A 23,877-nucleotide genomic window follows, 5' to 3' on the forward strand; every position below is an offset into this window, starting at 1 on the left:
TGGTGAGCCAATAGGAACCAAGGCCCATACAAGAAGAGGAAATGCTCCACTCACACCCAGCCCCGCCTCCCAGCCTGGGCTCTCTATAACATCGGGCCCACCAGCCTTCCTCAGCCAGGAGCTCAGCAGAGGGGCTAGGGAGAGCTGGGCAGCACTCCCACGCTGTCCGCTCCTGCTGCTGTCGTGCAGATTTCTCTAAGTCCCTCTCCCCTCTCCCACACCTGCTGCTGGCCCAGTCCCCCTTGCTAGCATACAAGCACACATACCCTTGAAAGGAGACCCTGGCCTCCCCGTGGATGGCCTGTTCATCCCCTACCCAGGCCCACCCGGAATGGCCACTTCCCAAAGCCTTTCTCCTGGGCAGCCGAGATCCCCACCTGCAAACATTTCCCAAGAACCTCAGCCTCTCCCAGGGGGCCCTAAGCTACCCAGTCCCCCAGTGCCTCCAAACACAAAGCACAGGGCCACTTTTGTGCCTCCCTCTTCAAACCACGCCCACCCTCAGGCCCCAGCCCAGACCCCTGGCCCAAGAAGCCTCTCTGGGCACTGGCCCATCCACTTCTGATCTGCCCACACCCAGAGCCCGCACAGCGTCATTACCACAGTCACCACTGGCTCCCCAGCCAAATCTTTCGGTGGCTCTCACTACCTGAATGGTCCTGGTCAGACCCAATGACCTGGCCCATCTTTCCCATCTGACACCAGGGCTTGCTTCCCTCAAACTCATCCTCAGCTTCAGGCCAGCCACGCTCCTCAAGGATGGTCCAGGCTCCCTTCTGCTCCCATCCCAAGCTCATGCTGTTCCCTAGCCAGGAGAGTCATTGATCGTCCCAGTCCTGTCCTGGTCACTCGGGGTCAACAAAGAAATGCATCCGAAAGGTAGGCTAGTCTTCCTCTGCTCCATCCTGAAAGGAGGCCCATAAAACACGCATACTGGAAGGACGTGTTCATCGGCTCTCCCAGGGAACACCAAGGTTTACTACACCTGGGCAGGCTCTAGCTCCCACCACAGGACACCCCCCTCTCTGACAGAGAGAGGAAGTGACCCCCCTTCTTTTGGCCACAGTTTTAACACAAGCTCTAGAACCAGATTACTTGGGTTCCAATTCTGGCCCTGCCATTTACTGGCTGTGTGACTTTGGGCAGGTTGCTTAACCTCTCTGAACCAGTCTCTGTAAATTCGGGATAATCCTACAGTATCTGTCTCAGAGTTGCTGTGATTGTTAAGGAGAAAAATTACATGTTCTTAGCATACCACTTGGCACATAATAAATGCTCCATAAATGTTTGCTATTATGAGAGAAATGGGGCACAGTCAGGACAGGGGGGATTAAGTCATAAACTATGAAGTTAGCAATTGTGCTTAGGGGTGGTATTCATACATCCCATAGTTGTTCAACATTATTCCGGGAGCTGGAAAAGTGGACACTTCAGGAGCTACAGCCCTCAGTCTCTCAACACACACACACACACACACACACACACACACACACACCACGAGAGCAGGATAAGAGGGAGGGTGTCATACTACAGACAGGGAAGACTACTACAGAAAGACCCAAAGGCCAGCACGCCTGGATCCTCCCTCCCAGGCAGGTGTGGCCCCCAAGCATCCTGCATTCCCACAAGGAGAGGCGTCTGGCCTGGCTGCGTGCTGGCATCCCGCCAGAGCATGCACCAAGTCCAACAGCTAACCGTTCCCAGTTTCAGGGTCTGTGAGGCTGCGCATAGGGCTGGACCTGGGGGGCCCAGCAGGCCACCCCAGGCGTGAGGTGCAGGCACGCCAAGGAAAGCAGATCAGGACGCTGGAAATGGCTTGGCCAGCCCCCGGGTGCAACAACGCATAGCACAAGCAGCTCAGTGCACTTTCGTGGGGGAGAGGATGGGGGAAAGTTCAGCTTGGGGTGGGACTGAAGGTCCAGGACTCTATAGCCCCTTCGCCTTAGCCTGGCAACACACGTGCGCCCCCCTCCTCCCCAAAGGTAGGTAGCTGGGGCGAGCGTAAGGAGCGAGGCTGACTCGGCCGCACACAGGCCCCAGAATTCCTTCTCTCCCTCCAGGTGCCTACAGGGACCTCCCTGCTCGCGGATCACTGCCAGTGCACATCCCCACTCACCTCACACCTCCTCTAGAGGGCCTCCCCCAGCCGCCTCCATCAGCACCACTCCCACCAAGGCTTCTGTCTGGGGCTTTGGCAGCACTTTCTGGGTCTCCGTCCAAGGGCAGGGCCACCGCCTGCGATCAGAAAGGGTGTCCCCCTCCCTGGGATCTCCACGAAGGCTCGCCGAGGTATCTCAGGCCCTGAGAAGGACCATTCTTCAGAGAGAGAAACCAGTGTTCCCTCCGGGAATGCCCCTCACACTGCCAGGGCTCCTCCATCTGCCCTGCCCCCAGAGGAGGGGCCCACTGCCAATGCCCCTGACCACCACCCCACCATGCCACTCCACAGGCCCTCTTCCATCCCCCACCCCGCCCCACCCCCACCCACCACCCAAGTGTGGCCCTGCCTCCTCCTTCCTTCCTCCCCCTAGCTCACAGAGACCGATGGAGTTTGCTGGGAAGAAGCAGGGAGAACAGGAGGTGGGCTGCGGGACACCCACTAGCCAGGGCCCTGACGCTGCCCTGTTTCCCACCCAGGGCAGAACCCCACCCTCAGAGCTGGCCAACGTCTTTACGTCTTCTGACCCTCCCAGGGGGACCTGAGCTCTCCACGCATCCGCTCAGATCCCAGGAGCAGAGGGGAGGCCAGCTCTCCCTCCCAGCCCAGTCTCCGAGAGTCAGAACTGGCTGGAACATGGTGTGGGTCAGGGAAGGGGAGCTGGTGTGCCCCAGGGAAGCTCAGTTCCTGAAGCTCGGGTTCCTCATTGTAAAGTGTCAATTGTGGCAACACCCAGTGCGAGGACTATAGACATGCAGGTATCTCCAACCTTGGCACTCTGGATATTTAGGGCCAGGTAATTATTTGTTGGGGCTGTGCTATGTGTTGTTGAATGTTTAGCAGAATCCAGGGCCTCTACCCAGTAGATGCCCATAGCACCCCCCACCCACCCACCCCTCGCCAGACATTGTCTAATGTCCCCTGGGGAATGGGGTGGGGAATAGAAATTTCCCCCGGTTGAGAACCACTGGAGAATATTACATAAATGCACCCACTGCCTTCATCTCTCCAGTCTCGTGTCAATACTCTCCCCTCCTTACTGCACGCCCTTCAGCTTTCTGTAACTTTGGAATCCACCACCTTCCCTCTTCCACAGGACCTTTGCACGGGCTGTTCTCTCCACCTTGGAATGTCCTCCCTGATGAGCTAACTTGAGCTCTTCCCTGGGCTCAGTCATCACTGAGGCCTAGGCACCTCCTTGCCTGCCTTGCCTGCATCGGCGTCCCCCACCCAGCCTCTCCTAGCTTCTCCCCTGCATCCATCTCCCCGTGTGCGCACGCAAGATATGCACACTCCTCTCTCCCCTGCACCCAGCCCTGCATCTGGCACTGGGTCACTATCCACTGAAGGCTTACCACGTGGATCCCAGCATTCCCCACCCTAAGCCAGGAGTGCATCACCCGGGCCTAAGGTCCCAGGGGAAGGGACAGGAAAGTGTGCATTGGACAGCACCTCCCACCCTCGGGAGGCTCGGGGCCTGACACCTCTACAGGAAGGACAAGTGATGTGCATCACTGCACCCAGGGCAGGGCCATCTGTGGGGTGAAAAGACCGTCGTGGGCCCTTGGGAGATCCCATTCAGGAGGTCTCCCTGGAGGAAGGGCACGAAGAAGGTGCTAGAACGGGGAGAGCAGCAGCGTGCTGGAGGCCCACCCGTGAGCTCAGGGGAAGGCTGGCTAGAGGGGCGAGCTGGGGCAGGGGGAGGCACAGCCCAGAGAGGGAGGGCTGGCTTCCTCTGCGCTCCCTCGGAGCCCAGGCAGAGCCAGGCTGCAGGGGTGGCTGATGCTCCTTTTCCACCCAGCGACCTTCACTCCCACTGCACACGCACCCTCTTCCTCAGCCCCAGGGCCAGGCCCAGGGCATTGGGTTTCCCACAGTCACATTCCTGCCTCCATAGCTCATGGCAATGAGACTCCCGGGCTGGGGCTGGGGCTGGCAGCCACGCGGTCTGCGGCCACGCACTCTGTCTTGGGGCTAGCTGTGTAAGGGATCCTGCCGCTCGCCCAGGGGACTGGGTGGCCTCCAACTGCTGCTGCCCAGCTGGCAGCCAGGGCTCCCGGGGCAGCCTGAGCTCAGAATAGTAAGGAACACGCTCCCTCCCAGATGCCAGGGGCTCCCCCAGGGGTCCCCGAGCCAGAGGCCCAGCCCACCTCCGCCTGCTGATGGTTCTGCCCTAGGACCTCAGTGTGGCCACCACACTGGGAGGAGATGGGCAGGTCCTAGGGAAACAAGCAGTTTCAATGCAGGGGACTCCTCCACGGGCCTGAACTGGACCCGCAGAGCAGCGTGAGACCACTCGCATGTCTGAGACTCCTCTGCACCCCACACTGTCAGTCACATACGCGCCTCCTCCCTCTGGTAATGGCACATTGCCCCACACAGGCCTAGAGGTTGGGTCAGGATCTGTAGAGCGGAGGCAGGAGGGGGACAGAAGGGGCAGAGCAAGAGGACACAGGCTTTGCAGTGGGATTCCCCGGGGTTGAGCAGGCAGGGGACAGAGCCACAGCAGCCACAGCAGCCACAGCAGCCACAGCAGCCACAGCAGCCACACCCACGGTGGTCAGGAAGGAGACCACAGGGCCTCGGAGGTCTCCTGGGCGCCCACCAGGGTACCTCCTTCCCTCGCACAGTCAAGCAGATGGGCATGGGGGGATCAGCTGCCCTCCTCGCTTTATGGGGAGAACTCAAGTCCTTTGCATGATGGACTCAAAGAACACAGGTGACAGAGCTGTTGGGAAGGGAGCTACTACTGAAGGCCCCCATCTCTTATGTCAACAGGATCAGGACCCCACCCCACCCCCAGAGCAGCAAGGGCAGGGACCCACTCAGGGGCTCACGAGAACAGATCGTTAAATTTTCAACCATTTTGCAAGGCGGTTGTTAAACATGGCCCTTTGTAAAAGCCAAATCCTATAAATTTATAACTACAGAAATTCACTCAAAAGACAAAGGTGATAAATATTCAAACGCATCGCCTCCTAATTGTTTTACTGCTTTTTACTGTTATCCTGCTCCTGAGGCTATGTCTAGTATATCTCTAGGGTAGATGGTACCATGTGCTACTACTGCCCACCCTTCCCATACCCACCTGCATGATGCCACATCGCTGGCAGAGGTATTTACACCATGGGAATCAGCAAGTGCTACAGACCAGGCTGGATTTGTTGTCGGGGTTCTTTTCCGGAGAAAAAGGCCCGCACAGCCCTAGGGTGACCTGCCAGGATCTCTTCTTCACTGTGGTCCTTGCTGGGACATCCAAATAGCAACACAGCGGTGTAGGGTAGAGCGCTACAAATGGCACAGCCCCATCATGGCCCACAAGACAGTTCAAAATACTCATGCCAGAAAACAGCTAGAGTGCTACTTGTCTTCTCTGTGCCTCAGTTTACGCAACTGTAAAATGGGAATACTACTAAAACCCATCTCTTGGGATCGCTGGGGGGGTTAAGTGAGATACCATGGGAACAGGGAACAGGGCAATGCTTGACACGTAGCAAGTGCTCTAGGACAGCTGGCAAACTTGTCCATAAAGGGCCAGAGAGTAAATCCTGCTTCTTCACAGAACTCAGGACCTGAGCAGGGCTCTGGGGCAGGAGAGAGCCAAGTGCCAAGGCAGGGCCTGGGGGATCCAGGGCCCACGTCACTGCCCTGGCTGCCCTGGTCTCGGTTTCTAGGGAAACCCCACACCGGCCAGCCGGCTAGGCCAGAGGAGGAGAACCCTTTAAAAGAGGGAACTCGGGAATACACAGACCTCCCTTCCTCCTTGGGGCTGATCGCAGCCTTAAGTGGAATAGCAGCTGAGGGTGCAACCCCATTGAAGTCACAGCTGGAGCCAAGGCTTGGAAGCAGCTGCTAAACTCCTTGCAAAACTCCCGGCCAGGCCCTGGGGAGCAGGAGTGGAATCAGGATACCTGGAGAGTCCACGATGCCACGTGTGTCCGCCTGCATGTGTGCGCGTGTCCCTCCAGGGTCTCCACGGCTTCGCATGTGGAGGCTGCAGGGCACACTCTATCCCACGACAGAGCACCTCGTAATGAGGATACTGTGTGTCCCAGTTTGCCAGGAATGGCCCTACCTGTGTTCGTGCATAGCTCCTAACAGTGTCCCAGACCAGGCAGGGAATGCTGAGGGCACCCTGGGAACGGTGGGTGCAGGCCTCATGCATGTACAGTGACAGACATCGGGGTGCCAGCACATCCACTCGCTGTGATACACACACATTCACGTGCTGGCGCTCTGTCCCGGCTACACAGACACATAGCTGGGCCCTTCGGACATCATATCCAAACTTTGAGCTAGACGGAGCCTGGGTGTGCACAGTTAGAGGAATTACCCAAAAGTTTGTCCATGTGGGGGAGCAGGAGGGGCAGGGAGGCCCTGCTTGAGAGGGCTGGCAGCCAGCCCTGAAGCTGCCCTGCTAGCACAATGCCAAGTCCAGAACAGGTGCTCAATTTGCATATTCAATAAACAGAACCCAGGGACACCGGGAGCCACCTCTCCGTATGAGCCAAGCCTGTCCCGGGCCGTGGTTAGGTCACGAGGCAAACCCCTCTCACCTCCCAGGCGCTGCCCTTGCTCCAAACGGGCACAGCAGGGCTCCATCCAGGTCCGGTGATGGCTCCTCCCCTCCCCACCCACATCTCTCCTCCTTTTCAGCCAGTTCAAATCTCAAATTACTCCTCTCTGGCACCAGCCTCTCCCTGACCCCCTCTCCTAGCACTTCTGGCTCCCAGCGGCCCTTCCCTGCCCCCGGCGGGGGCTTGATTCCTGTCTCGGTACGTCCTCCCCACTTCTGGTCAGGACTCGGGCCTCTGCCAGCCAACTTGGAGGCTTCCCGGGTGGGCCTCCGTACAGCTCCCCTCCCGCTCCAGGGAGGCCAAGCTACCTGACTACAAGACAAGAGGGTGATGCCCACACCCCAGGGCTCTAGCCAGATGCCAGGGCCCTCCCTCAGACCCCACTCAGGGACATCATGCCGGAACAGGAGTGGGACGATCCTAGGGAGAGAGGGCAGAAGAGCCACTCTTCTGGCCTTGGTTCCAGATTGACTTGTGCTGTGCCCCTGGGCAGACCCCTTCTCAGGTCTCTGTTTCTTCTGGGGCAACAGAGGGACTCGGAGCCGTTCTAGGGCAGCACTGTCCCATGCGGTCACCAGGCGTGGCTACTGGGCCCTGGGGATGAGGCTGGTGTGACTGGGGAACTGAATTTTCTTATTTTAATTACGTTAAATATAAATCTAAATAGCCACATATGCTAGCTAGTGGCTACCATATTGGACAACGTGATTCTGAACCTCAGTCTCCGCAACTATACAATGGGCTTAATAACAGAACCCAGCCTTCTGGGGTCACTGTGAGAACAGAACGAGATGGTGCTCATAAGGCTCTCAGCCTGGTCTCTGGGACATGGCAAAATGGAATTTGGTATTTCCTACCTTCTTTGGGGACCTCCATTCTCATTAGAATTGAAGAAAACCATGGACCTTCCACCAGGATTTCCCATCACAGACACACATGTGCTCATTGCACACACACGTGCACGCATTGTACACATTGCACACACCTGCATAGGTGTATCACATGCATACATGTAATTTGCATGTGTGTTGTATGTTATTACATCACACGTATGATTACACATCAGACATAAGTGCACACACATGCACACCCACAACTTCGCATCCAATTTCTAGGCTCCGGCAGCTCTAAAGCCAGGTGGAGAGCACCTTTCGAAAATGAAAGCCCCTCCCAGCTCTAAAAACTCCCAGGCTATGTGAACAAATTGCTGAGTTTCCATCTCCTTCCCTCCCTGCCCAGGATCAGGCATCTCAGAAAACCCTTCCTGACACTCAGGGCCAAGCTCAGAGACGGGCTCTGGAAAAATCCTTGTGTGTGGAGGGCAGGCCCAGGGCAAGAGCGACAGGATGGATTCTGTGAGCTCATCCCGGCAGCCGTCACCAGAGTTCCCAGAGAGGCCAGTGGCGTCAGGAGGGGTGACTGGGTGGGAGCCCGCGGTGGCGGCAGTGAGGGGTGTGGGGCAGGAGAGGGAGGCTGGACGGAACGCGCTATAATAGCAGCTTTGTGCTCCGCTTCCCAGCTCCCTGGGAACGCCAGCGAGATTATGAAACCCGGTGTCTTTGGGAATGCCAGGATATTAGCTGGAAAAAGAATAATACGAAAATAAAATAATGCTCACGATGGAGACAGCAGACGATTAGCAGACGGAGCCAGGGCCTCCTGCTCCGTGGAGGGAGCCAGGCTTGGCCCCGGCGGAAGGTTTCAGGGAAAGGCTGCCTGTGCTAATGAGCAGACAGAGCCTGCCTTCCAGCGAGACGTCTTCAGGAGGGGAGCTGGCAAGCGAGGCCCAGCTTGCCGGGGAACACGTGGGCCCGGGGAGGGGTGCTACTAGGCAAGGGGGCGCCACAGGCCTGGTCCCAGAAATGTCAGATTCCCAGGAGGGCCACCTGGCCACCACCCGCACACCGTCTTTCCCTAAACTCCTTCAAGCTCAATGTCCTCCTCCAAAAAGTCACCCTGGAATGACTCTTATTCAGCACCTCTGCACTTCAAAGGTGCAAATTCTACTGGGTTTCTGCACATTCACATGTGAAGGTCTCTCTTCCTAATCCAGCAGTTCTCAACCTGTGGGTCGCGACCCCTTTGGTGGTCGAAAAACCCTTTCACGGGGGTCGCCTAAGGCAATCCTGCATATCAGATATTTACATTACAATTCATAACAGTAGCAACGAACGTAATTTTATGGTTGGGTTACAACATGAGGAACTGTATTTAAAGGGCCAGAAGGTTGAGAACCACTGTCCTAATCAGACAAGCATTCCCATGGGTCAGGCCTCCACCACCCAATCGAGGGATCATTTGAAGTAAAGAACACATTTCTCCCTCCAAGGAGCAGGGAGAACATGTCACCTTTCCCTGCCTCCCTGTCCAGGACCCTGGCCACACACCTTCAGCCAAGAATGGACACACCCTGCCTCTCTCAGGGTACGCGGGGGAGCGGGGGAGGGCAATGGGACCACCTCCCTCACCTTCATGATGCTCTGTGCACGTTACATCCTCGATACCCAAAGGTGGTCCTTGGACCAGCAGCATCGCATCACCTGGAAGCTGGTTAGAAACGGAGCCTGTCGGGCCCCACCCAGGCACTGAATGCAGAGTGTGCATTTTAACAAGATCCCCAGATGGCTCCTAGGTTCCTAAGGGCTGAGAAGCGCTTCTTTGCATGCGTCGTGTCCTTACTCCTTACAGCACCCCTCGGAGGCAGTGACTTACTTTCCTGATGAGGTAACAGAGTCACTAAAGAGAAAAAGGACTGGTCCATAACTAGGAAGCAGAGGAAGCAGAACTGGAACCAAACCTTCACCGTCACCCACCACGCTCCTGCCCGGTGCAGCCACCGGCATCGGTGGCCAGTGGGCAAAGACCAGTGCCTGGGAGAGTAGCTGGGTCCTGGCACCCAGGAAACCAACTCGCCTGCCTGCAGGTTGGACCTTTGCCCTGTGCCTGGCTGGGCATCAGTACATCCCAGGAGGAAGAACAGCAGGCTCAGGGATAGGAGCCCAGGCTGGCCTTGGTCCTGGCAGGAAGCATATACTAAAGATGACCATGGAAGGGGAGTGTGTGTGCATGTGTGTGCAGGTGTGTACACGTGTGTGTGTGTGTGTGTGTGTGTGTGTGTGTGTTTGCTTGTGTATTGGTGCAGATGGAGGTTCTATTCACTGAAGTAGAGTGGTCAGACTGCTCCTGTCAAATGGGCCAATGGCCCTGTCCCGATGACGGCCACACCTAAACACTATCCAGCCCGTCCGCCTGGTTCTTTCTCTAGGTCAGACTCAGACAGCTTTACTGGGATTGCTCATCTTCCCGCAGCCCAGAGCCCGTCCACGCTTCCATGCATGCACTTACGTGCGCCTCTGGCCTGTGCACTCTCTCCTCTGGCCCAACACCTCACAGCTGACGCTCAGCCCCCGTGCCCCCCGGCCTCCCTGCCCTGGACCGCCTGGCAGGCGGCTGCCACATCCGTCTTTCCCACACAGCAGTTCACCGTGTGTGTCAGACTTGCCAGGGCCAGCCGTGAACTCATCGCTGCCCCAGGTCCACCCCGCCCCGTGGCCTGGCGATGGGAATCGCCCCATTGTGCACCCAGCAGGGCCTCTGAGCCCATTTGACCCTTTCCTCCCCAGGCCCTGCCACTCCACTTCCACTCTGGTCCACAGCCCCCATCCCACATGGCCACGGCGTCCTGGTCCCTAACCCAGATTCCTGATGGTCTCCTGACGGGAGGCTCTCCCTCCAACCAGCCTCCAGGGCTCCTTCATTACTGGTCCTAAAGCCCAGCTCTGACAGCACATTCCGCTCAGCCGCCCACTCTGGCTCCTGCTGCTCACTGAATAGGGTCCGTGGTCATCCTCTGTAGCTCTTTGCCCAGCACTCTCTGGGGTTTTCTTTTCCTCCCCCACCTGGTGATGCTGTCAACCACAGAAAAAGTGCCTGGCCCCGGACGGCCAATCAGAACACGCTGTTCCTCACCCAGGCTCCGGGGCCAGCCGGCCACACTGGATGGCTACTGGCGCTACTGAGAGTGGCATTCTCCTCTCCTCATGGTCTCCAGTGTGAGCAAAAAGAGGACGCCAGGAGGGCCAAGCTATTCTACCCAGCAGGGCTTTGCTGGTTATAAAGATGACGTCAGCCTTTTGTCACAGGTGCCATCTTTGCTATCACATGGACGGAGCCGGTGTGAGACGAGACCAGACAGGAGACCACGTTAGAAACATAGTCCTGGGACACTGCGTGGACCCATTTCCCGCCACACTAATGCCTCATTCATCTCTGGGGCTCTGTCTAGCCATCTGAGCCCTGAAACTCTTCTCCTCCCTGTAGGCATTTGAGTCGCGTTTCCACTGAAGAAAACAAGTCCTGGATCCTTAGGTGCCTGCCCAGCCTCCTCAGCCCTGGCCCTGACTGCTAGGTCCGCCACAGTCTTTATGCCCCGAACCCCCAGCTGGAGCCACACGACCACGGCCAGGCCCTGCCCTGTGCCTTTCAGACAAGATAGGGAGTCACAGAACTGCCCCCTGTACTCCCCAGCCCCACCCCTGCCCTGCCCCACTCGACTCCCCCAGCCCTTGTAGCTGCGCTGCCCCACAAATGGGTAGCCAGCCTTGGCCCAGGGTTAAGACTCAAGCTCCTCACCCCAACCAAATACTCACACACATACATGCACATGCACAGCTGGCTGCACATGAACTCGCTCAGATTTCATCAGCCAGCACAGCTGGTAGAGCCTGCTCCCAGGGTCACAACCCAAAGCCCCCCAGCTCAGGGGGCGGGTAGTTGTGACTGGATTTTCGGGGGGGGTGTCTCATCCTGGACATCTCACTCTATCTCCAGGAACCCCCAGGCCAACAGAGCAGGGAACAGGACATATCCTAGCCCTGAATGTCTCCACTCAGATATCCTGGCAGGGCCTGCTCATCTCTTTGGGGGAACACAGCATGCAGACCCTGGATAACCTTGAGCTGACCCCCCGTTCCACTGGCTCCAGAAAGTGTGCACTGGGCAGGACAGCCGGGCTGCGGCTCAGTTTTGGAGGCACATCCCTCCCACAATTCCTAGGGACACAATGGCCTGTCCCAGGACACTCAGGTCCAACCAAGGAATTCTGGGGTCATTAGGCCTCTCTGGCTACGCCCATGGGCTAGGCCCGTGGTCAGCAAACCACGGCTCGCAAGCCACATGCGGCTCTTTGGCCCCTTGAGTGTGGCTCTTCCACAAAATACCACGTGCGGGCGCGCACGCACAGTGCGATTGAAACTTCGTGGCCCATGCGCAGAAGTCGGTATTTTGTGGAAGAGCCGGTATTTTGTAGAAGAGCCACACTCAAGGGCCCAAAGAGCCGCATGTGGCTCGCGAGCCACGGTTTGCCGAGCCACAGTTTGCCGACCACTGGGCTAGGCCAAAGCCTCCCCAGCACAGCCCGTGCCAGCCTCTTCAAGAAGAACGGGTCTCTCGGCTCCAGGCACAAGGCAGGCCATCTTGACTATGCACAGAAGCAGCAGGTCTTCTGGTGCCAGAACAGGAGCAGTTTTATGGTAGGAAGACACGGGGACCTGTGTCCACTTTCTCCACATGCGGCCCCGGAGGACCCGAAGCCACAACACCTGGTCAATGTTCCATCCAAGGTTCTATCCTGGGGCCCCTGCCTGCTCTGCATCGGCCCTGAGCAGCTCTGGGAACCCCAGGTGCACCCCACCCGACCCAGGCCCGGGGGGGGGGGGGCAGGGGACATACCAGGGCCCCCTCAAGGGCGAACACAGCCGCAGGCCCCGTCTTCTCCAGCGGCTCCATGCGGCGGCGCCAGCGGCGGCGGCGGAAGGCGTCGGTCTTGCGGTACTCCAGGTGAAACTTCCAGCCGAAGAGCGAGGCGTACTCCCAGCCCTCGCCCTCGGCCTCGGCCTGCCTATGCTGCGAGGGGAGAACAGGGCAGACTCAGAGGCCGCTGGCGGGCCTGCAGGGAGTCCTGGGCTCAGCTCCAGCTGCGCCCTTCCTGCCCCCACAATTCCCCTCCCACCTCACACCAGCACCCTCTAGATGGGAAAACCTGGGAGGGCTGCCTGGAGGGGGAACCCTCTGAGCAGCTTCTGCAGTGACAAGGACTCTGGGTCAGAACACCAGGAGGGAAAGATACGCCCTAGGCTGTGGGGAGAACTGAGGAGCCAGGAAGGGAAGGTAGACTGAGGTGGTGAAGTCTGAGCTTCAGGTTTGTTTGTTTGTCTGTGTGTGTGCTACTTGTGATCTGTGTGTATCTGTGTTTGTGCTGGGTGTGATGTGTGCATGTGCTGAGTGTGATCTGTGAGCATCTCCAGTGAGCTCATGTGCCTTATACATGTCCTTTGTACACCTGTGTGTGTGGGCTCCCAGCTTGCCTTCCCGCACCAAGACCTCACTCCCACCCACCATCCACCGGGCTCACCTTCTTCAGCGCCTCCATCTGGCTGATGTCCCTCCTGCGCAGGCGGACCCAGCGCCGCCGACGATGTGTGTAGTACATCTTCTCGGCAGGGACCCAGTGCCTCGGCTTCCGGTCCGGGGGGATGGTGATACTGTACTCCCAGCCTGGGGGAGGGGCACCCATCACTCATGGCCCGGCCACTCTCCATCTCTGCAGAGCTATCCCTTCAGGTGGGGCATGCTCACAGACTCACTGGCGGCCACTGACTCCTAGCTGGTAGCTTGCAGGGAGGCTAACCCAGGAAGTCCCCAGGCCAAGGTGCCCTCACTCAGCTGTCCTCACCAGCACACCTTGTGAGCTTGCCAGGGTGGGGCTCACCGGGTGCCAGGTGCCACCCACCTTGCTCGTCCACGGCCCGATTGAGGTCAGTGGACCACTCTTCATCTTCCCACTTCCAGCCGAGTGGGCACTCGATGTCCTCCTTGGGAAGCACCTTCTCCCCATTCTGGGCAGCAAGGGACAGGCAAGCATGAGGAGAGACGGGGTGAGCAGGGAGGCTGGGAAGATGCCACTTGACAACAGACGCTCTCAACACCCCAGGTGTGACTCAGGTCGAGTCCCACCCGAGCTGGACCTCACACTGTCCCGCTGGTAACCGAAGCACAGAGGCTAGGGACGTCGGAGCAAGAGAGAAAAGGTCCCCCCTTCTTTGACTCACAGGTCCCTCTCAGGCCCCAATCTACAGGATCTAAGAAAGCGGAACCCCCCTGCCTGGAGCACCCGCTTACCACATCCGTGTAGTTGTCACTCATGTAGATCCACTGGCCTCCAGGGAGCCGGGTCTGGTTCTCAAACACCTCCTCCACGAAGCTCAGGTGGCCCGCATCAGTGTCATAGAGCAGGCTGTGGGCGGGGGACAGTCAGCGCCTCTGCTGAAGGGAGCCCCCCCCGCCCCCCCCCCCCGCCCACATCCACCCACAGCCTCCAGCAGAGCAGCCCAGGCCTGGGCCAACCTTCCTGCATCAGCCTCACCCAACCCACAATAAGACAGGCAGAGGGGAGAGAGTGAGGAGGGGTCAGGAGCATGGGGGGAGAGAGAAAGGAGACCAGGGAGACCTAGGGACACTCAAGGGCAGAAGAATACATCGCCCCCAAGAAAGAGAAAGACCCACTGAAGACGCCTAAGCCAGGGGGTAGTTGAAGCTCGATAGGTAACTATAGAGATGGGAAATGTTATCAAGCTGTATGCTTAACAGCTGAGTACGTAACTACAATACAAATCATGCTTCAATGTTTTTAAAGTTTAAAAGAAACAGTTGTTGAATGTCAACCCAGCTGGAAGAGAGGAGAAAGAGGCAGATATCAGTGAGGTGGAGAAGGATGATGCTGTTCTGAGAAACACCGAGGAAAAAAGGGGCCTCGGGCACGAGGAGCGTTAATGCAGGAGGGGGAAGCGGCTTTCTGTGGTGTCTTGGAGGAAAGGCTGCAACCAACAGGAGCAAAGTCGGACGGAGGCCAACTCTGATTTAATAATAAAGAGCCTTCCGGCTGTTAGAGCTCTTCCAGAGACGAATGCTGCTAGTGAGTCCCGGTTCTGGGGAGTTCGGGTGGAGGTCCCTACGACCAGGGCAGAGATGAGGGGAGCAGGCAGAGGAATGAAAATGGCCGAGGCCTTTCAGGAAAAGGGCTGAGGCGGCGGGGTCCCCAAGCCGTCCCGACCCACAACTCACGTCTTCTCCGGACACACGAACCAATCTCCAGCCCAGGCCCAGCCGGCCGAGGGGCGGAAGCTGTCCTTGGGGAGCTTGATCTTGCCCGTGACATCAGAAAACTTGGGGTAGGTGAGGCCCGTCGTGCCCCAGTTCCCGACCAGGGCCAGCTTGGTCTGGTTCTCATACTGGAGAGCAAGCAGCGGAGGAGTGAGCGGGGTCCGGTGGCAGCTCAGGGGGTGAGGGGGCATGGGGAGGGCTGCAGGCACTCACAGTCTCAGCAAAGACGGAGAGCTTGCCCTCGGCAAACTGGTTGAACTCCTTCTCATCCACAGAGAGCCCGAACCAGAGCTTCACCCGTATCTGCACCGGCATCCGGACCCTGGGCACGTCCTCCATCGGATACTGGGTACCAGAGAAGAACAGAAACCCAACTAGAGGGGGCCTATGGGAGTGGGCATACCAGCCGGACACCCCATTCGGCGTGTGCCCTGTCAAAGGACTTGTCAGCATTTCATGGAAGAGATGTGTGTGATTATCAAATACCTTCTCCTCACCTGCCAGGATTCCTTCCCATCAAAGGAAAAGACTGCACCCCACCACCCCCACCTACACGCTCTCTCCAGTAGAGACCAGCACCCCCCATTCTCTCCTCTCCCGCCTCATCCTCATTGCTGTTCTCGTCTAGGAAGCACGGCCCAATGGGATGTTCTGCTACAATGGTAATGATTTCCATCTACGTGGCCCAATATGGTAGACACTAGTCCATGGGCAACTGGCCACTTAAACTGTAGCTAGTGTGACTGAAGAACTAAATTTTTAGTTTTATTTCATTTTTTTAATCCTCACCCAAGGGTATGTTTTGAGAGAGAGAGAGAGAGAGAGAGAGAGAGAGAGAGAGAGAGAGAGAAAGAGGAACAGAGATAGAGACAGAGAGAGGAGCATCAATGTGAGAGAAAATCAGGGATCAAGCCCACAACCCAGGTATGTGCCCTGACTGGGAATTCAACCCGCAACCTTTTAGTGTCTGGAGCAATGCTCCAACCAACTGAGCCAGCCAGCCAGGGCTTATTTCATTTTCATTAATTTAGATTGAAACAGCACATATGGCCACCATATTGGAGAATGCAGTTCTAGGAAGTCTCTAAAGGAGATGATGATCCAGGTCTGGAAGGTGAAGAGGTTAAACCTCCCCCTTCGTTTTCAGTTGGGTTCTTTTATTTGTTTGTGTATTTGTTTGTCTGTTTTTCTGGGGGTTTTTTGGCTGGATGTGAGTGTATCATCTGATACCTCTACCCTTTCAAGTGCTTATCAGCATTGTTAACCACTATTCATTGGTCTTTGTAGCCTGAAACTTTCACAAGCTCTGCCAAAAGGGAATAACCACAGTGTCCCAACAGAGGAGATGTATTCTCCCCAACTACTTCACCCTTTGATTGAAATCAGGGTCAGATATGGCCTGCGGGGCAGGAGTGCCTCACCCTTAGAGAAACACATTGCATTGTCCCTTAGAGGAAGTAACGTATTAGTGTCTTGGCTTCATGTACCTGAGCTGGGAGCAGTAACTCCTCTGAGACAGGGAGCAGAATGAGACAAGAAAGTCATTTTGATGGGTTGAGAAGGGGAAAGAGAGGCCGGGGTAAGGGGTCTCCCTGATGGAGGAGGCCTGGATGCTGGAGACAGAGCCCGTCCAGGTAAGAGGCTGGGGAAGGGGTGCCCGGCCAAGGCCATGACGCTCTCACCCTTCCCCTAGCCTCTCTGCTAAGGTTCATCCTCAATGAAGCCTGGAGCAGCCCGTGACCCCAAGTGTCACCCCCCTGGAAACCTCCCCATGACTGTTCTCTTCAGCTGTCCTCTCCCTGGGGTGGTTAGCAGCCTTTTCCCCTCCAAACCACCAGCCCCAGGGACATGGCAGGAATGCCTGACCCCCCCTTCCCCCGCCACCCCCAGTCTCTCCCCTGCCCTCCCCCAGACGGGGCCAGCCTGCCGGACCCAAAATAGCAACAGCAAATAAAGAAATGTCTAGTTTGGGGCTCCTCTCCCTCTCTGCTGGTGCTCATTTTTTCCAACTTTGGTTTAAGTTAAGAAACACCAATGTTTTCTTGGTCTCTGCTTGCTGCCAACATTTTTGTAGAGCTTGCTCAGGAGCTACTGGCAGGGCTCATAAACTCAGTGGGGAAGACTTCGAGAAACAATTCTATATCTTTTTTTTTTCCTCTGCTTGGAATCAGGGAAATTTTTCAGTTTGCATTTCCCCAAGGCTGCAGGGCCGAGAGGTCAAAGCCTGGAGCATGTCCCCCAGGCGCCCTCCGCAACCCCACCTCCGCTCCAGCCAGACAGCCTTCCCTCGGTAGCCCCACTCAGATGTGGCCGCTCCTTGACTTCCTGTCCCTTCTCTCCTACCAGGCGAGGAGCTGGCTCAGGGAAAGATCGCAAGGGGGACGAGCCCTGGGTGGCCTGTGAGCAGGTGGGAGGGGAAGCCCACTGCCTGACACACCTCCCACCCTCTTTCTAGGCAAAACTGCCTCTCATTTGAGGTATCAATTCCCCACGTGCAGACGTCTGCTCATCCCTGACTTTGGGTTGACCTCCAGGCATGGTGCTCATGGAGCCTCCTCTCCCCCAGGGAGCCAGGGGGCTCCCAAGGAAAAGGGGAGAAGCAGGGAGAGAAGCTAACATTCATTGACCACCAAGTTCCAGCAAGACCCGTGACCTGTGTTACCTAATTCAATTCTCAAAACCTATCAAGCAGGCAGCCTGACCTTCATTTACAGGTGAGAAGACAGACAGCTCAGGAGAGCTCAGGAGATCTGCCTACGGCCACACAGGAGTCCAGCCAGCCCCGCCACCTGTCCACTCACACTGCACCTTTGAAACCTGCCCTCTCCACCCACCCCAGGCCGGACAAGAATGATCGGCCAATATATGAACGAGTTGGCCAGCAGCCACTCAGAGGTGTGAGGCTGAAGTTAGCCAACAATGACTAGAAGAGGTGAGGTGGGGTGGGTCCTGGTGCACTGGGAGGAGACACAGGGCAGGGGAAGGAAAAGCCAGGCAGTGTATAATGCCAACAGGGCCACCTGGAGCCAATAGTAAGTGGTAAGGGGTTCGCCTGCTTCCCAAGGCCACCCCTCCTCTAGCAGGGCAGCCTCAATGACAGCCATCCCAACAGGGACCCTCCCCTTGCGCCAGGGCAGCCATGACACAGGGAGGAATTTCCCCAGATTATGTCCTGACCACCAGGCCACAGTCCCCAGACCAAAGCGGCCTTGGCTCTGTGTCCCCACATTAACCCAGAGAGAGGATGGAGGGTCCGCAGGTACCCACTCACTTCCCTGTCACCCACGGCTAGTCAGGTCAGTCCCCTGAGGGAAGATGGAGAGGGAGCAAGGACGGGTGTTAGAGGAGGAGAGACACAAAGGGAGCAGGGGTGGGGTGAGGCTGGGGGGGCAGGAGACTTGCTCCCGGCTCTCTGGTGGGGCAGAACCATGGCACACCTGGTGCCCAGACACCAGCCTTCCCACAGGGAGGAACTTGAACCTCCCTGTGCCATGGCTGCCCTGAGGCCCCAGCTGGAGTGGAAGACACTCAGGCAGGGATGGAGGGGGTCTGTGTCAGGGCCCTTAGAGGCTGGAGGGCAAGCACAGCCTCAGGGGCCGGCTCCGCTCTCACTGCTCACGCTCTGGACCTGGCGGGTGCGTGGGGTCCAGGGAACCCTGTGAGAGGGAGGAGAAGGGAGGGAGTTTTACCTAAAGCCCTCGGCCCTTTCCAAGAACAGAGTCCTCGGACTCAGAGGCAGAGAGAGAACCGGAGGGGAAAGGGAAGAGGACAGGGACAGGCCTGGGGCTGAGAAAATGTGGCCGTAACTTGAGGAGAAAGAACCCACTTTCAGGAAGATCGTCTGCAGCTTCCCGCAATTCTTGCCACAGTAGTTGGCGCCCCGCCGGGAGAAGAGGACCTCGTGGACGGGCACCCGCTGGTACGCCACGCGCTTGTCTCCCTGCAGCATCCAGATCACGATGTCGGGCAGGCTGTTCTGGGGCTGAGAGAAGGTGGCCGTCAGGGTGGGGACCGTGGCCCGCCTGGGCCCACACCCCATGAGCTGACCACCCTGGCTCAGGGGCCGCACAGGTCTCTCCCCCGGCCTCCATCCCCAGATGCCCACCCCTGCCCCACCCCGGTGGCCTCCCAGGTTCAGCCGGGCACCTCTGATTTCGGAAGCCAAGAGTTCCCAGGACAGGGGACTGCCCCGGGCTCACATAGGAGCCTGCCAAAAATCACTGAGCTGAGTTCACATTTTCTGGGAAAAGACACTCCTGCCTGGAGCCCAGAGCTTACGTTCTTAGATTCCCCACGCCCACCCCCCTCCACACACTGGGTAGGTGGATGCTCCCGGCATAGACATACATGGAGGATTCCATCTGACCCGGAAGATGACATTACACCTAAGATGACCGCCTCCTTCCTCACCCCCTTCCTCGCTCCCTTCCTCGCCGCCCCCTTCCCCACGCCCAGGAGCAGCAGCAAATCCAGAGCAGGGGCCCTGGGAGCTGACTCTCACTGGGCCTGGGGACAGTGGGCTCTGAAAATGGTGACTAGCTCAGAACAAAACTGCCAGGCCCCTGAGCCCTCGGAGCCTCTGGCTGTGAGGGGGAGGTGGCTGGTGGGGTACGGTCCATCTCTACCAAGGTTGGTGAGCGAAGTGCACCGGGAGGAGGCTGGGTCTGCCTCTGACCGGGCCTCCGACTCCTGCGGCACTTGCTCAGCATTTCACTGGCCTTGTTCACGTCTGCTCTGCGGCAGCCCAGGAGGCAGAGAAAGGCAGCCATGTGCCAGGTGAGGAAATTCAGGCTCCACGAGGCTAGGAGCTGGGTGTTTCTGTCTCCAAAAACATGTTGCTAACCATAATGCCAGGGGTTCTCAGAGTGTGGTCCCCGGAACAGAAATGCAAATTCCCAGGCTCCACCCAGATATGTGAGGTGGGGTGGGGGGACTGTGACCTGTTTTAATGAACTTTTCAGGGGATTCCGATGTGCACTCAAATCTGAGGAAGATTCTCTCTGGGCTCCCATACAGTCAACAGCACCTGTTTGACCTGAACCTCTCCAAGCCCTGTCGCAACCTGTGCTGAGTTCTGGGGTTGGTCTGGGCATGATCTGGGGAGGCATGCCTTGACCAGCCCGAGAGGATAGTCCATGGCCACTGGGGGACGGCGGGGGGGGGGGGGGGGGGGGGCGGCAGCCTGTGGCTGAGCAACACGCGTTCCCCGTGTAATTGGCCTGTGCCTGAGACCCTGCTCGGGAACCGACTCAGGGACCCACGGCCCAGGTTGCCTTCCCCTCCTGAGTCTCCTTTCCACTTCCTGGCCCCCCTCGCTCCTCAACAACTCGCTCCTCCAGAAGCCCCTTGCAAGCCCTGCCCTTTTCTTCTCGCTCCTGGGAGGATCCTTCCTACCATCCATCACCGTCCCCTCCCTGGGGGACCCAGATGGCCCTGGTCAGAGTGGGCAACAGCTGGCCTGCCTCTGATATGAGTGGACCTATGTCCTATTCTAGACAAATCTGTGTCCTATCTGGTCAACCAAGGAACCGGGTCAGTGCATCTGCCCTGAAGTGTGTGTGTGTGTGGGGGGGGGGGGGGCGGCACTGGGGGGGCGGGGGGGGAGGTGCCCCTGAGGACAAACTGGAGCCTCTTCTCTCTGACTAGATATGACGATGCTCAGAGTTACTGCACATGCATCCTCCTCGGGCCTGGGCTCAGAGGCATCCACGAGGGCAGGAAACCAGGGCGCTGGCAGGGAGAAGGCGTTAGGTCCCAGGAAAGCAGGCCCAGCACTGGACCTAGAGCCAGGCGCCCTGGGTCCTGGTCCCAGCTCTGTCTCTGAAACACCTTGTCAGTATTTCTTATGCACATGTGGGGACATTTATTGAGCACCTACATCACACCAGGCTCTGTGCTGGGCCCCACAACATCCAGTTTCCCATTGCTTGCTCTCTCCTCCTCCCACACATGGGGACCTGGAGGCTCAGAGAGATTAAGTCACTGGCTCAAGGTCACTCAACAATGAAGCCAGGGCTGGATCGTGGTCCAGACAGTCCCAGGCCCCTCCCCATTCTGATGATCAGACAGGAAGGGAGGTGCCTTGCAGGGTGAGCTACCTCATCCGCCAGGGTCCGGAGCCGCAGGAGCCAGTCCTCAGCCTGCTCCAAGATAGCGGGGAGCTCATAGTGGCCTAGCTTCAGGTCCAAGGCCGCCTCGGTGATCTGATTCAGGTGCCGGGTGCGCAGCTTGTACAGGTACTGGTCCAGGTAGGTGGCAGAGGGCCTCTCTTGGACGTTGCTCAGGGGCTGACTGTGAGGGACAGATGGGATGTACCTGATGAGCAGGAGCCCAGTGCAGACCCCAGTCCAGGCACACACATGCATGAGCACACATATGAGGACAGGCCCCACAACAAGCATCACACCCTCAGCCCACCTGCTGGGCACCTTCTCCAGCTTGACCCGCCTGCACAGTCATTTCTGTGCAACCTGCTCCGCCCTCACCTCCTCCGGGAAGCCTTCCCCAACCACACTGGCCCACAGGTCACTGCTCTGAAGTCCCGGGGGGGGGGGGGGGGACTTGGAGCGGGGGTTCCTCCCTGCCCCCTGCATCCTCCTAGAGCAGAGGCCTGAGCGCTAAGTTGCCCTTGGCTGAGACGAATCCCTTCTGTTGTATGCACACTTTCTTCAAGAAGGAAATTTATGGATCCCTGACAAGCCACTGCAGACGCTGTGGGGAGGCCGGCGGCCAGCAATACAGATGTGTCGACTTGGGGCAGCCCCACACACCCCTCCCAGAACCCTCTGTTTAGGAAGCCTCTGGGGGGGGGGGAAACAGTCCCAGAAACACAGCCCTAGGTCCCAAGTGGGGGGGCTGGATTTAAACTCCATCCTGTTTGGAGGCAAAGAACTCTGACCGCCCCCCATCCCACTGGGCTCCCGAATAGTCCTTCCTACGGCTCCTCCTCACCGTACCACCCCTCCAAGGTCAGTCAGTACGCGCACGGGGTCCTGCAGGATGCGGTGGGGAGTGGGGAGCTCCCTGCCCTCCCTCACCAGCAGGACCCCTCTAGATGATCCCCGCTGGAGCGCATGGGGGGCTGCCCCACCTCTGCTGAGCCCTTGACTCCCAAACAGGACATCAGTCAAACCCGCTCCGCCAGTTCTGCTCCCACCGCTTGCAGCCCCCCCACCTCATACTCCCCTCCCGGCAGCGTCTCGACTCCGGCTCCCGGCTGATTTATTTTTCTGCCAATTTCCCCGAGCTATGCAGAACCAATTACCGCTGGAGCGCAGCGGCACCGCCGCGCCAGATACACCGCTCTGGCAGGCCCTCGGCGCACTACATTTTTCCTGTTATTTTTTTTAATTGAATTTTTAGGGTGGGGGGAGCAGTACGCAAACTCCATCTCAGGAAACTTAAGCCCCGGGACCTGTCTCAGGTCACGTACTGCACACCCCGTAGTAATATAATATTTACTGCCCCGAGGGTGCCTCGGATGGGGCTGCCCCAGGCCGGGAGAGGGCCGGCCGCCATCCCTCCAGCCCCAGCCCACTGGAGCGTGGCGGAGGGGCATGCTCGGTGGGTGAAGGGGGGCCTGGGCCGGAGCCCTGCCTGGGAAGGAGGCCTGAGAGGGCCTGAGGGTGGGGGCAGGCGGGTCTGGAGTGGGGTCTGGATTGCTGAGCCAACCAGAGTGATTTATGCTCCCAGCCTGCGTCGGGAGCCGGGAGGGACTGCCATACAGACCACCAAAGGGAGACTTTCACGGAGGCCACCAGCCCCGCCAAGACTCCCCAAGAAACAGCTGGGACCCGGGACTGCCACCACCATGAGACGCCTCAGACCTGTCCTGCCCCAGAAAAGCCCAAGGCAGAGAGTACGGAAAGCAAGGGAGACCTGGGAGAAGAGTCTGGGTGACACTGTACCCCCAACCGGGGCAGCTTGCTGTGGCCGACCCTGCCGACCTGAAAATGGTAGGCAGGCGCGGCGTAGGCTGACAACAGAGCTGAGCTGCCCACACGTGGCTGCCTGTCCCTGCCCCTGCCCCTGCCCCTGCCCCTGCCATGAGTGGGTGCCGCCAGGGAGGCAGCAGGGTCCAGCCTGAAGGATGAACTGGCCACAGGGCCATTCAGTCAAGCCTCAGGAGCAGCGGCTCTGCTGGTCCTGGCTGAGTCCAGCCCTGCCTTCAGGGAGCCCACACTGAGCAGCCTCGGAGTCAGGAGTGCTTCCTGGAGGAAGTGGCCCCTCGCTGCACCTGTCAGGCCAACAAGAGCAGGAAGGGTGTTCTAGCAGAAGGAGCCGTATATGCACAAGACGAAACCTCAGGGGCAGGAGGGAGCATGTGCAGGGAGGCTCTGAAGAGGTCAGGTGTAGGATCCCTGGGGCCCACCAGGCAGGGAGCAGGGACAGAGAGATTGTCCACCAGGGTAAGAGCCGGGACTTTTCCTAACCGGGGACACCGCAGGGCTGAGGTGGAGGAGCCGGGCACCGTTTTGGGAAGATCAGGGAATGCACTGAACGTGCTGCAGGACACCCAGTGGAGAGGTCGGGTGGGCAGTCGGGTTAGCGATGAGACGAGAGGGCTGGGCCAGAAGAACAGGGTGAGGGCCACTGGCCGTGGCAGCAGAGGGGCTCCCAGGGAGAGGAGGCAGGAAAAGGGTCCGATGGAACAAAGGACATGGTGGAGGCAGGGGCAGGGGCAGGGCTGGCCGAGGAGGGGTGAGCAGCCAGGGTCAGCCATGGCGAGCTGGCTCTGGACCCGGACCCAGCTGCCCTGCTGTGATGATGCGCAGCACAGAGCCAAAGGGGAAGGAAGTCCCCTTGCCGTGGCCCCGGGGCTGGTGGGGGCCTCGGGTGGAGCCTGAGGGAGTCAGTCTGGTGAGGGAGAGCCGTTCCTGGGTTCCTCAGAGGGTGAGGACCTCCTCCAGAGTTCCTGACCTGGGACCAGTGCCTCGAGGCCCCAGGCCCCCTCTGTCCTGAGGACAGTGGCTCGAGGGGGCC

The 23,877-nt window shown here is 58.4% G+C and overlaps 1 protein-coding gene across 4 annotated transcripts in view; it reads right to left on the reverse strand.

Moving 5' to 3' along the window:
• Positions 1 to 23,877, reverse strand: part of DYSF (dysferlin) — a gene marked incomplete at its 5' end in the record, with an annotated part of 186,782 nt that overhangs the window by 82,516 nt on the left and 80,389 nt on the right. For all 4 annotated transcript variants that reach the window (XM_081100952.1, XM_081100950.1, XM_081100951.1 and 1 more), the window contains 8 exons: positions 12,466 to 12,639; positions 13,148 to 13,290; positions 13,526 to 13,631; positions 13,915 to 14,029; positions 14,857 to 15,023; positions 15,109 to 15,240; positions 18,722 to 18,877; positions 20,994 to 21,186. In XM_081100952.1, the coding sequence (XP_080957078.1) occupies positions 12,466 to 12,639; positions 13,148 to 13,290; positions 13,526 to 13,631; positions 13,915 to 14,029; positions 14,857 to 15,023; positions 15,109 to 15,240; positions 18,722 to 18,877; positions 20,994 to 21,186 (1,186 nt within the window). The remainder of the gene's footprint in view (positions 1 to 12,465; positions 12,640 to 13,147; positions 13,291 to 13,525; positions 13,632 to 13,914; positions 14,030 to 14,856; positions 15,024 to 15,108; positions 15,241 to 18,721; positions 18,878 to 20,993; positions 21,187 to 23,877) is intronic.

The sequence above is a fragment of the Myotis nattereri genome, assembly GCF_964212035.1.
Source record: "Myotis nattereri genome assembly, chromosome: 10".
Classification (NCBI taxonomy): Eukaryota; Metazoa; Chordata; class Mammalia; order Chiroptera; family Vespertilionidae; genus Myotis; species Myotis nattereri.